General features: G+C 29.7%; 2 protein-coding genes across 2 annotated transcripts; both read right to left on the bottom strand.

The window, feature by feature from the left end:
* Positions 1 to 11943: 11943 nt before the first annotated feature.
* LOC131105428 (uncharacterized) lies at positions 11944 to 14066 on the bottom strand. The gene has a single exon (XM_058053541.1). It carries the CDS (start codon positions 13970 to 13972, stop codon positions 12428 to 12430), a length of 1545 nt encoding a protein of 514 aa, XP_057909524.1. The 5' UTR covers positions 13973 to 14066; the 3' UTR covers positions 11944 to 12427.
* A 911-nt stretch (positions 14067 to 14977) lies between these two features.
* LOC131105664 (palmitoyltransferase ZDHHC20-like) lies at positions 14978 to 16849 on the bottom strand. Its single transcript, XM_058054033.1, has one exon. The coding sequence runs from the start codon at positions 16331 to 16333 to the stop codon at positions 15431 to 15433; it is 903 nt and encodes a 300-aa protein (XP_057910016.1). The 5' UTR covers positions 16334 to 16849; the 3' UTR covers positions 14978 to 15430.
* Between the last annotated feature and the right edge of the window lie 865 nt (positions 16850 to 17714).

Raw genomic sequence — 17714 nt, forward strand, 5'->3', positions numbered from 1 at the left:
ACATCTATTGGAACAAAAAAATGACCGTGTGTTTTTTTTGATAATTCTTGAAAAAAAAAACACTTCACCTCTTATACTAAGAAAATGAACTTTTATGTTTTCTAAACCTGCTATCTCTTGTGTTTGACTGCTTTTTGAGATGTTTGACAATAGAGTATGTGCCTGTGTAGTATAAATAGACGCAGTAATGACTAAAATTTCTTTTATATAATCATTCGATATGAAATTTAATGAACTCTTAAGCGCATCGGTTAAAGAAAATTCTCCGGATCCTGATTCGCTGAAAAATTTGTCTATATCTGTGTTTGTATCAACCAGAGAGTACCTTTCAATATGATTGTTTCTATATATGAGAATAGAAAGGATGGATATAGGATTTTCTGAATAAAATTTTTTTACAAAAATTTTTAGTTCTTCACAAATGTTGAATCTGATTGATGGGAGAAAGTCGTTCGATTCTATAGATTCAGAACAATCCAAAATAATATGAAAATGTCTGATAATACCTTTTTTGAAAGAATTCTGTGGAATTTTTTTATATGTCAAATATTCGTGGTCTTCATTATCTGAAAGATTTTCCCATGTTCTTTTATATTGCTTCTCCCAACTAAATGGATTTGTCATCCGATGGGCTAATTTTGAAATAAGGGCAGATCAGTTTTTTACGGTTTTTCCTTTGGCTCATTTTATTTTTGACAAGTTTTTTCACATTTTAACAACAGCATCGAAAACTTAGAAAAAGGAAAAATAACTTTAGAAATTAGTTTGTTGATACTGCACTATAATTTATAGGTCAATAATGTAAAAAAAGAATGCATTTTTTTCATGAGATTAAATAACCATTTGTGTCGTTTAAAATACTCTAAATCGAAGAGTCTGAATTTTTTTCGATTGCTTCAAGCAAAGTCGAGAAAGAACCATCATTAAAGACCCCTCGAAATAGTGGATTGTTATGTTGTCATTCAGCGGTATGAATAGGGAAAAGCTTAAAGCAATTTTTCTTTTAGCTAAAAACACACCAAATTTGCAGGATCAAATTGAAATGGCCTTTCAATTCAGTAAAAAATTGAAGAACAACGGAAAGGTGTTATTAGGATTATGGGAACGTGCACAGGTTGATCTGAGAAAAGACATTTTTTCACAATTGAAAATCACTGATTTCAAAGATGACACTTCAAATATAGCACATTTTGAACTGATCAGACTTCAAATGGGAGAGAAAATTGATTTCAAAAGTTTAAATGAAATTCTTGATAGAACAAATGTACATTTTAGAGAAAAAGCGGAAAAAATAATCAAAAAGTATCAGGTTTTTATCAAAAAGCAGCATAAATTCATTACTATCGGATCTTTCATTTTGAATCCTTCGGATATCATTACAGGACAACCATATGGAGCAGAAAATTCTGTACTCTTCGCTAAAAATGCGAAATCTCTAAATTTGGACGAGCTTTTTGACATAAATGACATTGCTCTAAAGAAAATAAGTTTAAAAACAAACGGACAACCGAGCTCAGTTTCAATTCAGGTTAATGAAACTCTCAAAGAATATAATATAAACGAAAACTATTATAAAACTATTATCTGATGGAAATTTCCATAAAATGGAAAGATACCTCCAAAGAGAAATAATTTTAGCAGATTCAAATTTTCATTACACATTCATGAATGAGATATATTCATTGATGCTCAGACTCGCCGACTTGCCTGGTCCTACACCACAAATATATTTAATATCAAATGGCCAATGGCAATCAAATTTTCTTGAACGGAATATATTATTTAAACCAGTGTTTTTCAACCTTTTTTGAGCCACGGCACGTTTTTTTTACATTGGAAAAATCTTGTGGCACACCACTAACCAAAAATGTTACAAAATGTCACCACGACCTCACACGTGCATCAATAAGTCTATCGGAGGAACAAGGTAGGTGTTGCCACACGGACCAATATTACATTGCTCTGCCAGTCTTTACACCACAGACACTCAACAGTAGCCACGTTTTTACATGACCAGTTTTTCTCTTTCCAAATGACCTTTCGAGAAACAATGGTATCCATGGAAAGGAATATTCCAATCTCTTGTCTACATGCGCCGTGAAAATCAACCAAAATAGTCAATGGGTCATGTGCAGTAAAACGTAAACATCAACATCACGTGATACTGGCTTCCCCAAGTTTTTCTTTCACTTGTTGGAATAACTCTGTATTGTCAGTTTTTCATCTGTCCAGTCTTGAAATTTAGTTTGAATCAAAAACAAACTTTGCTTAGTCCAGTGCCGATTGCTGGCCTCCATTTTTAAAAGTGACGAACATCTGGATCTGCGTGTTATGTCATATCTGAGCATGCGCTGAAAGAACGCACCCGGGATAAATTTAAACAGGAAAAGATCAAATTCAATCTTGCTAATATTTTATAATTAACTTGGGACATGTTTTATATAGATATATTTTTTCTTTTTTAATAAAACTGCACTTGTGAATAAAGTATGGAAGGGTTTAGATTCTGTTTCACAGATGGCGCTAATGCACACGAAAGCTGCTTGCCAACCGCCAATAAACAACAGAAGAAGAAAAACACCACGAAGAAGAAGGCACCCTGACGACGTTTGAGCGGGTACAAGATACCTCAATCGGATTGGTAAAAGGAATATTCCATCCCTGTTCAATTCTTTCCGTTTGAGCAAATAAACCAAATGCAATTGGAATATTTGGGTCCATATTCATGGCTATTGACATAATATTTGCAAATGATGATTAATAAATGATAAAAAAAGTGATATTAGATAATTCCTCACGGCACACCTGATGGTTTCTCAAGGTACACTAGTGTGCCGCGGCACAGTGGTTGAAAATCACTGATTTAAACCATTTGATCATTGTTTGAGAGACTTCAAAAACAGTTTCAGCTCGTTCAGCATTTTTAAAGAAAAAATAACCAAAATTGGTCCAGTTTACCTGTTTTATGAACGACAGGAGCTTTTAAAGATTTTTGATGTTAAAAATAATAAAACAATTGCAACTAAATTGACTATTAGAAATAAAATGGTTGAACTTGGCTATATTATCGAAAGATCCAAAGAGACGATACGTAGAAAGGTTGATTCACCAGATCAAATCAAAAAATGGTGGCTTGATAGATACATTTTGGACAATGAGCTATGTGATTTGCTTTCATTTGAAATAGCAAATTTTCCAGAAGATAAATTTCACATTTGTCTAGATGACGATTCGATCAATTTTCCTTTTGAAAACAGTGAATCACTTAAAAACAAAACTGTTATGAGATTACCGTGTTCAGATTTCATCAAAACTACTGAAATCAAAGTTTTTAGCGAATCATTCGTACAAAACAACGAGAATACTGTTAAAGACAATACAAAAGTTCGAAACGAAGAAAAAATCAACATAAACAAATCAATTAGAATAATAACAGGCGAGAATGTCATAAAAACAGAAAAACGAATCTCAGATTTTGTTAAAAAGCACGAAAATTTAATAAACAACAATGAGAGTGATTTGATGGCGTATTTCGGTCACGGCAATGGAAAAAACATGCTTGTGCATACAAATTCATCCTTTTTTCTACTATTTGGATGTTCATCAGTCAAAATAATCAACAGAACAGGTTTCAGACGAAACGGGTATGCCCAGTCACTTCTTCAAAAAAACAACACAAATACCATAATAGGTTGCTTATGGGATGTGACAGATGGTGATATTGATAATTTTGGTTTAAATTTTATTGAAAAATATTTGAAAGGAAATGACTATAAGGAATCTTTTACCTTTGCTCTAAAATCCATGAGACTAAAATACCTTAATGGTGCAAGTATTGTGTGTTATAGCAAATTGATAATCTAATAACTCGAGGATTCCGACTATTGAGTTGAAAAAATTCTATCTTTCTTTCAAAACGCATTTGACATCTTTTTGATGCCGTTTCTTCATCTTATTCCTCAAAAAATGTTCACTGATAGTATTTTGCCCAATTTAGAATTGAACAAATGAATCAATGACTGATCATTGTTGAAGATTCCTCATTGATAGAAAAAGATCAATATCTTGACAGCCTCTCCTTTTCTCCTTTTTCATAAAATATAAAAGAAAAAATTAGTTAAAAAGCAAATATGAAGAATAAAAAGGAAGACACTGATCGAATAATTGACACTTTACTTGCAATGATAAAAAAATTAGAAGTAGATTTACATAACCTGAAAAATTCCTCAAAGAAAAGTACAAAAAAAAATAGAATATTATTTGAAAGAAAAGAAAAGATCAATCAATTGGGTAACAAAACTGGCAATTTTTTCAACCTGTTTGTTTCTAATTACTGTTTTTGGTTTGTATGTATATGCGAAATCAGGATTGATTAAGTTGGCCGTATAAATAAATTTTATCTTATTTTGTTAAAGTGTGATTTTTTCAATCAACAGTGTTTATAAAAATAGCACATTCATTTTGAAGAACTGATTTATCGGTTTTATGATGAAATTTGCAGCAAATCAAAAAAACAAATAAAAATTGATTTTAAAATTTAAATAAAAAGTAGCACATTATCATTGAAATTGAAGAAAACAATTCTAAAGTTTTTCAGCTTAATGATAACAAATCATTTGATAAGAATTTCGCCTTTAAAATTGAAACATCAGATATGGATTATTTCAATGAAATCTTGTACTATAATCACCATTAATTGGGTTTATTTCTATCTGGATGTAATGAAAAACACAGAAATTCTTCGAAATGATTCATTTCACAGCTTTGCATTCCTTTGAGATAAATTTATTTTCTATAAAATTATAAAAAGTAATCTTTTGAATTGTTAATCCAATTTTTTATCAAATTTCACTAAGTGCCGAACCAAAAAGCTCAGGTCATTTTTTCTGATAAATCTCATTAGCCAAACTGTTAGAAATGATATACGATTTTTTGATAGAAAATACATTTGTGAATTAAAGTATGAGTTTTTCACTCATTTTTTCCTATTTAAATATTAGAGAAATTAGATATTCAGATAATTTTTAACATATTTTCAAGAAAAAGTTGATAATATTTCTTCAAAATATCAACAAAAAGCAATTTTGATAAAAAAATTAAACATTAAAAATACCGTTAAATTTGACATTTTTATGTGAAATTCGACTTTATCATAATTTGATCATTCTTGATAGAAAATATGAGCATAGAAAAATTGATGTATCAGCTGACGAAATTTTTTATCAATAAAAAGCTATAAAAGCCGGTAGAATTTCAATCCATGTTACTTTTTTTACCAGGATTTTGTTTAACGGGATTAATTCCAAATCGAGAGCTCACAGGATTGGGTGGAAATGTTCTTACCTCTACAAAAGATGAAGATAAAAGATGGCGACCAGATCCTTCAAATAATAAACCTATCACTGGTATCACAGACATACCAAGTGCCATTGCATCAACTGTGAACGGATCTATATTTGATAATTTATTGAATAACCCGCCAAATAGGGATAATCGTTGAATATACAAGCGAGTTTTTGAAGTAAATTATTTATTGCTTCCATGTTTTTGATATTTTTCTTTCAGGTAATTCCTTTGAAAACTCTTGAAAGGCCATAAAAGCTTAATTTTTCATAAATATTTCACATCGTTAAAGATATGTCATTTGAAGACCAGTTTTTCTTGAAAGATATATCATTCGTGAATGCTCTTTCACAATTATATTTTTTTATGATATCAGTTATGAATTTCTTGGAAGAAAGGCTTTCAAAACGAGCTGAATAAGTATTTTTTGATTAAAAAACAAGTAAAAGTATATTTAAGAATTATTTCGATTATCACGCGCTATGTTTGACACAAAATTTCAGAAAATTTAGTCAGGTAATTTTTTTGAAATACTTGAATAAAAGATGAGTAAGTACATTTTTGTCTTGAAAGTACACAAGTGAGCACAAAAACACAAAATTCTTGTCCTCAAACCAGCCATTGGCTTGTTTAAAACACTTTGATTGGCTTATTAACGAATAAATGCTTTCAGAGTATCTTATCAATTTTATGTGACAGCCTAAAATTGCAGATTTCAATTTTTCATAAAAATATGACTTCATCTATAAATTACTCATTTAGAACGATTGTCAGTTTTTCTGTATGTTTTTCAATTTGATGTAGCTATCACGTTTAAATTTGCCATCTCATAATACAATCGGATGAAATATTCATTACATTTGTCTTCTTTCATTCAAAAACGAGTTTGTCACCGGAATGTAAGGAATGATAGCACAATGTCTCTGCTGATACGAACCGTGCACGATAACACACTATATATCTAGAAATACTCTTAAAAATCTCTTTTATCGTCTCTGATATCTGACAGAATTCATTTTGGTAAATTTTATAAATTTGAAATCAAATCAATTTTCCTCATCGGATTCTTGAAACAGAATCAAAACGTTGATCAATTTTCTTTTGTAAACAAAAATCGAGTTTTCTAGTTCAAATAATGAATTGAATGCCTTATTACACCAAAATTTTCTTTCTGGTATATCGCCAAAATTTATCAATCAATGTATCAGTGATTTCATACCCTGAGATTATCTCTATAGATTAATAAAACATGAAAAAAACGTTATCATATCACTTTTATTTACAAAAATTAATTAATGTTTCATGTTTGTTTGTGTTTCATGCTTGTTTACTTTTTTCAAAACAAATGGACTATAAAAGAAAATCTTGAAGTAAACAAACAGAAAATGGAAAATATCCAAAGAGAACCGAAACCAAAAAACAATATGGTAAAGGTGACATTTAAAATCGTGAACATAATTACACTTACAGTATTTTCTTACATATTATATTCTAAATTGACAGATGACCATTTAAATGAAATCAAAAATGGCCTGAGGACAATCGGTACCATAATAAAAAAATCCACCGTAGGTGGATATGCAACACAAACCTGCAATATTGCTTATGACGGAAGCGTTTATTGCATAGATAAGGCTGTCTCACAGATAGAGAAGCTGAAGAGATTCAAAAGTGCGACGTCAATTTTAAAAAATTTAACGATACGACCAGCCTATCAAGCTATAAATTCCATCAAGCATTTAATGAAATATTTTCATGAAAATATTAAGAAGCTTTATAACCTTATTCAGGTAATTATGAATAAAATAGAAAATACAAATCTTGTCGTCAGATTAGACAGGTTCAACAAAATATTCATAAAATGGTTGAAAAATATCGGCAGAGACACTATGAATCGGGTTAAAGATTTTTTCAATCACATAAAGACTATTTTCAAGGAAATAATTGCGATATTATTACAAACTTTGGTTCAGATTCCTCTGATATTGAAGAACATTGCCATAGGAATTCTGAGAAGAGAATGGCACGCTCTTGAAAGTTTTGTGAGGAAAACGATTGTTTTAGTCTTGAAAGTAACGATAAGGACATACAGATTCTTCAAAGACGTATTATTTATAAAAATTCCATTCATCGTTAAAAATATTTACAATTCTGAAACTACGCTATATACAAAAAAACTGGCCGCTCAACTGAAAGAAAATTTCATAAGCTGGATTCAATTAATCAAAAATGAATTTGAAGATAAGCCAAAAGAATCAGATCCTAAGGAAGCGGTTGAAAAGCCTGACACAAATGAAATAGCTGTCAGGAAAAAACCAAATGTTATTGACACAGTAGAAGCACCTGTCGCTGGCTGCAATTTGAAGCATGATTTCAGAAAGAAATTGGGAAACGGGACATGGTATCTATTACATACTATTACTTTGAAGTATCCTGAGAAACCTACGCTTGTTCAACAAACAGAAATGGCCAATTTCTTAGTTCTTTTGGGTAGAATTTTTCCATGCGAAGAATGTCAAAAGCATTTCCAGCCTATGATAGAAGAGAACCGACCAGACCTGTCATCACGAGAAAGTTTCAAAAGATGGATGTTTGATATTCATAACATCGTCAATAAAAGGTTGGGAAAGCCAGAATTTTCCTATGAAAATATTGAAAAAGAGTATAGCTGTGGGTGTTAGAGCGAATTGGTGAGAAAATAAAAAAATGAAAAAAACTGTCTTTTTCTCATCAATCAAAAATATTTTGAAACTTCTAAGATACGTATTCTGAATACGTAAGTAAACTGATTCATTCCTAAACATAAGGGAATGATTGTAAGTCTTTTGAATGCCTTGTCTTATTGATAGACCTGATTAAAACCGCACAGTAAGCTTGCTTAGTTTGTTTGAACGAACTGTCAAGAAAATGCCCTGCATATATCTTTGAATTTTAATAGTTCTCAATTATGAAAAGAACTGAAAGATCGTGAATAGAGAGTTTTGTAAAAAAAAGAGTATTTTCTTGTGTTTGCTCTATTTATATATTCCACGGTGATTGATATCAATTACAGATTAATTGCAAAGTTGTTTATAAACAATTTAATCAACTGATACATTGGAAAAATATTTTGATGCTTACTATACTGTATAAACTCTTCTTAACAGCTGTGATTTCCAAATTCATTTTGAATACTATGTTGATTTATAAATTTCTCATGAAAAATCAATTCTATCAAAATTATTTCGAACCTTTCAGAAAGTTGATAAAAAAATAAAAATAGTTTGAGCTCCAACTGAAATATTTCATATTTTTCAAATGATGAAATCTTTTAACATATACGCTTCACGAATTTAAAAAAAAAGATCAAATAAACATACTTTTTTCGATATTGATACGACAACCTGAAATTCCAACCCTATCACTTGTTGTTCAACCTGCCATAAACTTGAAAAAGTTCCTTTTGAATCCATTAAATTGTTTTAGATATACAATTAACTCTATCGAATAACTTCAACTTTTCATTTTGAGTATCCTCTGAGATGAATTCTCCGTTATAAATCAACGGTTATTGATAATTTAATAGTTTATTTTTGGTTCTTGAATATTTTGTTTGTAATTCGATCGCCTTTGTCTGAAAATTTCTTCATAAACAGGTCTTCCTCTCGACTGAAACATCTCTTAACAGAAACTTAGTAATGAAAACTCAACCCGTGAAAATATTGATGTAATTCGGAAAAAATATGACTGTAATGAAGCATTTACTCGTTTTAGATTATTTTGATGACAAAATTGATATTTTCACTTATTTTTTATGCCCCTTCTTTGAAATAAAAATATTCTAACATTTTTGCATAAATAGCTTCACAGTAAAAAAAATGGCAAAATTACTCGTTAGCAAAAGACAAAAGAACGAAAACCACCTTTCAACAATTAATGAAACGAAATCATTTTTTAAATCAATGATAATTTGTGATATACAACCAGTAAGAACCAAAATATTACATTCTTTGAGAGAAGAATTCAGAGCCGATTCAAAAATTATTTTTGGTAAAAAACGCCTATTAAAAAAGGCATTAGACAATCACGAAAAACAATTCACAGATGCTCTCACAGCAAACACCTTCGTAATTTTCACAAACTCTGCCACAAACACCATTTTAGAGAAACTTACATCATTCAACAAAGAAAAAACAGACAAAATTATCAAGGCAGGTGTCCTTCAAATAAATGATAAACCTATAAACACCACTCTAAAAAAGAATCTCATTGAGTTTATTCCTGTTTTCGAAGAAAACGGTGTTCTCAAAATAAAAGAAGATTTCGCTCTTGATGAAAAGAAACACAAAAAAGTAATAAAATTGCTGAAAATAGATGATGAAAGTGTTCAAATCAAACCACTTTACATCTATGAGAATGAGAAATACACAAAAATTGAATAAATCTCATTAAATTATTATTTTTCTTCAAATTATTTTTCGCAAATTATTTTCAAAGAAACGAAACAACGTAAAAGCTTCAATTTTTGAAAAAAACATAAAAACATACATCATATTTTTGAAAAATTCTTTTACTTTTTTCAAAAATAAAAATTTTCCCAATAAGCTCATTTATTTTTTCATTTTACAACCGATTGATTTTATCATTTACAATTTTTGGCAGATGCTCCTTCAACTTCTGACTCTCCTCCTTTCTATAATTAAATTTACAATTATGTTGATCAAAAAAATAGTGATTTACACAGAAAATCTTTTTACATTTACATGAAAAATAGAAAAAATAATTTGAGCTTCTTATTGCAAAATGAACAATTGAGTGTCTCTTTCTTCTTTTCTGCACGTATTTCTTCCTTTTCTACTTGTTTTCCTTCTTCTAAGATATTTGGTCTGACTCTCTTGAAAGGATTGGCTGTTTCATTTTCCTCTATCACATTCATGTTTCTTATAGCACTATTTGTCTGATTATTTGTTGAATTATCACTGTTTGTTTCTGTGCTATGGTTTTCGACTGACTGTCTCATTTTGATGGGGGCTAAAGAGATTTTCAGTTTTCACCTTTTTCCTTCTATTTCTGTAGACGATGCAATAACAAACAAAAAATAAGTTTTATAACTTGGATTGATTGTTAATTTTCTTTATTTTTTATTGTTTACAGAAAATATACAATATTTCTAAAAATAAACTAAATATTTGACAGTTTAGACAAATAAATATGATAAAAACTATAAAGATTGTATTTGACAGTTTAAAAATGCTTATTTGATAAAGATTGACACTTTTTATCAAGATTTGTCTACTTTGCTTCGATGAAATAGTATGTTTGTATCTTTGAGTCACTGTAGAACCTTTTCAATTATATCGGGCTATACCTTTTTGAATGAATTGAAATTTTTAAAATAGAGTTTGTCAATGTGTTCATATCGAAAAGGTATGCAAATTATAAGAACAGAAGAAATGGCCTGAAAAATTAGAGATCCTCAAGATATGCTTAATATCATTTGGTTTGATGTAATATATTTCTATTTCGATCATTCAACACAAAATAAGTTGAAAATATCCAAAATTTTGAATATTTTAACTGAAAAGTACAATCGGTGCAAGTCAAACTCGTGGATTAATTGAAGCAAAAAAACATGCTGATTTGAGTGATACTAAAGTTGAATCTAAGAAAGATTCAAAGATGTTGAAAATCTAAATCAATACGAGTGCACTCAGAAAACTCTAATTTGACAAAATACTCAAATCAAGTATAAGAAAATAATCAAAAAAATGTTCGATTGAGAGATTCTCAAACAGCAAAAGATTCGAAAAAAATGATATTTTGTTGATCAAAAGTTAATTTATTGGTTAAAAATGATTTTTAGAATAAAATTTTTCTTTTCAATGCATTATTTTGTCAATTTGATAAAAAATCCATACTGATTGGTAAATCTAAATCATCTAATTTTTCAAGTGTTTTTTCACCAGTGCTCCATTCATTTTTATTATTTTTCGAATATAAAACTGTTTTGTTCTCCTCTTTCGTTAAAAAACTGGTCAAGTTGTAATTTCTTTTGTTTAATTGTAATATTTCTGATAATCTTATCAAATGATCGGCATCGGAGGTTAAAACGAGTATCAAAGGATATTTTGATATTTCTATATTCTCGATTGCCAATGCATGTTCTAAACAATCACTGATTGTGACGAGGTTTCTTCTTTTGTGCTCTTCTTGAAGAAGCTCTCCAGGTTCTTTTAGATGTGGAGTGGCGTAAGTTTTCTTACTTTCTTTACGGTCCTTTTTAAAAGTATCAGGCTGTAACTGAATAGTGTCTTTCGTTATTTTAAATGGTTGTTTATGGATTTTTCCTTCATATTCACCATGAAAAATTTCTACAATAGGTGAATATTCCTTTAAAAGTTTCTTATCAAATTTGTAAATTTTCTTTTGTGACGAGTTCCAGTCCTCTTGTTCAAAATAATGAGTGGAAATGAAATCAGAATGTGCCTTTTTTGTGATACTTCTATAAATCTCAGATGGTTGATTACCTAAAGATGCCATTGTCGTATCATAAGCAAAAGGATTTCTGCAAATGTTCTTCTTTCTTGTTGGTGACTCAATATTGATATTTGAATGTGTATCTTCTTTTTCTGAGCCCTCTGCCGTATTATGACAAAAAGATTGTAGACATTTTTTGAAATGAACAAGTTTGCACAAGAACGGTGTATAAACACGTGTATGATTGATTTTATCCTCGACATCTTCAATCATTGTGAAAAATAAGGAATTTGTCATCAAAGCTGTCAAAATTGACTCGGCAAGATTATTTTGTGGACAATTTACATAAAAAATCTGTTGCGGTTAGATTATCAGATGTAGGAAGCAATTTGTTGCCAAAAAGGAGTGTAGGAACTTCTTTTTGCTCATCTTTTATAGAATTGCCAAATATAAGATCGTATTCCTCTTCAACTGTAATATCTGATTGGAAAAATACCTTCTGGTCCTTTTTCACCATTTCTAAGGGTTCAAAATAATTTGCAATTTGTGATTTTTTTTCGAGTCAAATTGAACTTAAAAAATACGAAAATCTGAAAAAAAGAAAATTTTTGAAAAAAACAAAACTGCTTTAATTCTCAGGTTTCATCGCTGGGAAGAATAGCACATCCTTAATGTTAGCAGCATTTGTAAGGTACATTGTTAATCTATCAAGACCGATTCCCCATCCTCCGGTAGGTGGCAGACCGTATTCGAGTGCGACACAAAAATCTTCATCCATTTCCATTGCCTCTGTGTCACCAGCCTCTATGTCCTTAAGTTGTTCTAAAAATCTTAGGCGTTGCTCTGCAGGATCGTTCAATTCCGTATAGGCATTTACGATTTCCTTTCCATTTACAAATAACTCAAATCTTTCAGTCAAACCTGGTTTAGATCGGTGCACCTTTGATAAAGGAGACATTATAACAGGTTGGTTGATTATAAATGTAGGATTGATGCAATCTGGTTCTATGTATTCACCTACAAGTTTGTCAAGAACTCTTGCAAGTGTTCGTGGTTCCTCACAGACAAAAGAATTTTTATCAAGATATTCACACAATTCTTGATGCTTAGATTCAACATTTTCACCTGTCAATTCAATGCCAGTGGCCTTTGAAAGTGCCTCAAAGTGCATGTCAATTCGTCTAAAAGAAGGACCAAAATCGATTGTAACAGGATCAGGTCTGTTTTCTCTCTTTTCTGGATGGTATAGCACCTGAGTATTTCCATCAAACAAACTCTTTACCAATCCACGCAAAAATTCTTCAGTCATATCCATAAGATCGTTATAATCAGCATATGCCATATAAAACTCACATGATGTGAATTCTGGATTATGTGTAAGATCGATACCCTCATTTCTGAATTGTCGGCCGATTTCATACACTCGTTCCATTCCACCAACAATAAGCTCCTTCAAATACAATTCTGGACTGACACGCATGTAAAGATTCATCTTTAAATCATTATGATATGTCACAAAAGGATTTGCAGCTGCACCGCCGGCAATCTGATTCATCATCGGTGTTTCCACCTCTATAAAATCTCTCTCATTCAAATAATTTCTTAAATAGTTATAAATTTTACTTTTAGTAAGAAATCTCTGTCTAGATTCAGAGTTCATCACCAAATCTAAATATCTTTTTCTATAAATTGTTTCTGATGCCTTTAAACCGTAATATTCACTTGGTAATGTTCGAACACATGGTGAAAGAACCGTAATATCTTCAGTAAAAACACTGAGCTGTCCAGTCTTTGTCCAACCAACAACACCTGTTAAACCAACAATATCACCACGTTTTATATTAGAAAATCCTTCTTTTTTTTCTTGACAAGTCGAAGAACAAACAATTTGCAAAGTCACACCATCATAAAGAAGATTCATAAAAATAATAGAACCGAGATCTCTTATTGACATAATCCTACCAGCAACAGAGACTTTATCCTCAGTTTGCACACTTTTTTGAGCCACCTTATATTTTTCAACAATTTTCTTAGTAGAATGAGTCATAAAAAACTTATGAGGATAAACATTGATATTTTCCTCTTTCATTTCTTGTATCTTCTGTCTACGTTGCAAATAATAATTTTCTTCTGTTAACTGATCTGATTCTTTGATCGCAGCATCTTTTGACATCTAAGGGTTATTTTAAAAAATTATATTTATAACACAATTGAAAGATAAATTTAAAACGGGTCCCTATTTAATCGCAAGCCGAATTACTGAATCACAAGCATTTTTACTGAATCATAAGCAAAATTACTTAAAAAAATAAGCCGAATTACTGAATGATAAGCGTCTTGAAAAAAAATGCTTCAAATTGCAGCAAAAAAATAATGTTTTTTTTTAAATTTTTATTTACATAGAAAAACCATCAGAAATTTTTCATAGCTCATTAAGACGAACAAAATGTGTTGAGTTTCAAAAAAATTCTTGATAATTAATTGGTTAGAAATTGTTTAATAAGGTTGCAAAAATAAGAAACATGTCAAAGATCCTTCATTGCTTTTCTTGTCCATCTTTTTTCACCTTTTTCACCTTAGATTTGAAATATTTCTAGTCAGAATTGTTCGAAATTTTCTTTTGCCGGCCTTGCGTCTCATTTGTTACGAAAGGAATTTTTGGAAACGATATTGTTTTCAAATTAAGTAGCGTTAAAAATAAGTTACCGCATTGCTTTTGCCTAGTTTAAGAAATGAAAGTGCAGCGTAAGTAACAAATAGACTGAGTTTGATTTGGTCTGAAAACTTAACAATATTTATCATATCGTCCTCATCATTTTAACAGAGATGATAGGTTTTAATTCAGCTTGTTTTTTTCCATTTATCTGTAATTGCAGTGCCGTTGGCTGATTTTTTACTCAAAAATTGAATTTTCTTAAATGAAACTTTAAAGAAATTTCGCTTTTCTCTATCATGATTTGACCTGTATAAAAGCGTAAAAACTACCTGTGAAAAATTTCTGATGGTTTTTTTATGTAGATAAAATGATAAAAAAAAACATTATTTTATTGTCTGCTGCATTTTTGAGCATTTTTTTCCAAGACGCTTATCATTCAGTAATTCGGCTTATTTTTTTAAGTAATTTTGCTTATGATTCAGTAAAAACGCTTGTGATTCAGTAATTCGGCTTGCGATTAAATATTTATCCAATTTAAAACACATTTGAGAGATAAATTTATAACATTTGAAAGAAAATTATTCGTTCTGTTGTAATTTTTGTTTGAAAATATCATACTTTTCAAATTCAACTTTTCTCAAAATCTCCAGAAAAATTGTAAAACTGTTCTGTTTTAAATATTTAAAAAAAGGCAAATTCTTTATAATCTAATTGAAGTACATTCTCCACAGATTTGCTTCTAATTCGATTATATAAAATAAAACGAATGAAACCACAATTTTTCAAAAATTTATATTTCAAAAATGTATATTTCAATTTTACAACAAATGTTTCATCACAGTTATTTCGAAAATAATTTGAATTTAATGAAATTAAATGAAAATCAATGAACTGAATTCAAATATTTTGAACAAAAAAATATACAGTTTCCACACTTTATGTCTATTTATTCATCATTTTTCTTTATAAACCTATTTACCTCTTTGGAAAGTTTATTCCATCCCCAGGTGTTGTACTGATAGGCAACAGCCAGGTTGTCCATTCATTACCGAATATTTGCAACCAATTATCCGTCAATCCTAAATTATAAGGATTCATCACCGGTCTGTCGAATACCTCCTCTTGTGTGACCAACAGCCCTTCTTGAAAAATATACACAAATCCTTGATCACCCTCATAAAATGCATCCAATGCTATTGACTCAGTGGTTGTTTCATTTCTTGAAATGGTAAAAGAGTGTTTTATAAGTTTTGGTACACAAAATACCAGTACCATTGCTAATAAAGATATAGCTATGATAAAATGCACCTTGGGATTGGTATTTAAAGAAGGATCACCCACCAATGTTATCATTAGCAATGTTATAACAAAAACATCATAAATAATAGAAGTAACCAAAAATAAATAAAAGAACTTATAATTATAAAAAGCAATACAAACACCTAAAAATATGCAATGATGATCAAATTTTAAGAAACATTTTTTACAGATCGTGCAATGATGGGCCCTTGGTGGTTTATAAGTCTGACAACAATCACATTTTTTTAACATTTTTCTTTTTTTTGACTCTATTTCCTGATAGATAAAAGGATTAAAGAACGTTTTTTCCAAATATTTTTTATCCACCCCTTTTCCTTTGAATCTATTAGCAGTGGAGGTGTCATCGATTCCTAATATTCTCATATAAAATATCAGATTGAATATAAGAAATAAATGAAAGATAAGAAAGTATAACAATATTAACACTCTGTCGAATGCCTGGGCCTGTATGCAATATTTCCCTACAAATACGAAATATGAATAAATTGTTATGACAGGGTAAGTGACTGACAGTGCAGAGTAGAACAATCGGACAGGCAGGGCGTGGCGTCCCTTCATATTTACTTATTCTCTTTTATATTCTAATAAAGTGTAGTATATTTTTATATTGTATTTTATTTAAAGTGTAGTATATTTTATTTCTGTAAGTATATTTTTCAGTACTTGAATAAATATAATATTTTATATTATTTTCATAAATATTTGAATTGTTTGTTTGTGATAAATTCATTTTAATTTCTTCATTTTTGGCAATTTATTGTTTTGTTCTAATCTTTAAATCAAAATATATTTATATATTTATTTATCCTTATACTTCGTACAACCCATTTTTAGGAAAGACGTACCCGTCATCCAGCCCTGTATAATACGGCAGCAACCAATTGTACCAATTTGGTCCGAACACCCTCAACAAATTATTTTTATAATTCAGATTATACGGATTCAACCATTTTCTTATATTTCTATCATCTCTATCAAAAATAGGCAATAATTCTTTTGATAAAGGACCTTCTTGAAAAGCCTTCTCCTCGAAATAATCACCGTCAATCACATTTTTTATACAAAAATATTCGATTGTCGTTTCATTTCTGAGAATTAAGAAAATGTGAAAAATTAACATTATCAAACAAATAAAAAATATAAAAAAAAGAAAGAATGATACCAATAATGTAAAACGGTCTCGGCAGTGTGTTAACCACAAATATTTCAATAAAAAATATGATAATTTTACCAAAATAATAAATCAGATTGGCAGTTAAAAACAACAAAAAGTTTTTATAATTTTTCAACCCTATACAAATATTAAGAATCGTACAATGATGGTCCATCTTGAAATAGCACACATTGCAAAATGAGCAATGATGTGAACGGGGTGGTTTAAAAATATTACAATATTTGCAAATACGTATCAGATCATTCCTTTTCTTAAGTGTCTCTTCAAGGAATGCCTCATTAAATAAATCATTTGAATTATCATTATTTTTTACTGAATTCTTAAATTGATTTTTTTTTAATTGATTTGATTTTTTTCTGAATTCTCAAATTGATTTTGTTCAGAATTGACATTTTTGTTCCTCATTTCCAACCGTGTCTCACTCTTTTCATCCTCCTCACATTCTTGTGTATCAAAAGTATTTTTCTCTTTTTGATTGTAAGAGTGTTTTTTTTCATTTTTTTCATTTTGTTCATTTTTTTCATTTTTTTCAATTATTTCATTTTGTTCATTTTTTTCATTTTGTTCATTTTTCTCATTTTTAATGATTCCATTTTCCAACAACAAATTTTCCTTCAAAACATTTTCCAATTTCCTAATTCTCCTATGCAATCTATTCTTATAACAATCGAGCCACAATTTGCAATAAACGATAATAATGTAGAAAGAAAGGATATTAGAAAAGAAAAATATTATTAAATATTTCTTATCGCAACAAAGATTTTT

This window comes from Doryrhamphus excisus, chromosome 17 (genome assembly GCF_030265055.1).
Source record: "Doryrhamphus excisus isolate RoL2022-K1 chromosome 17, RoL_Dexc_1.0, whole genome shotgun sequence".
NCBI lineage: Eukaryota > Metazoa > Chordata > Actinopteri > Syngnathiformes > Syngnathidae > Doryrhamphus > Doryrhamphus excisus.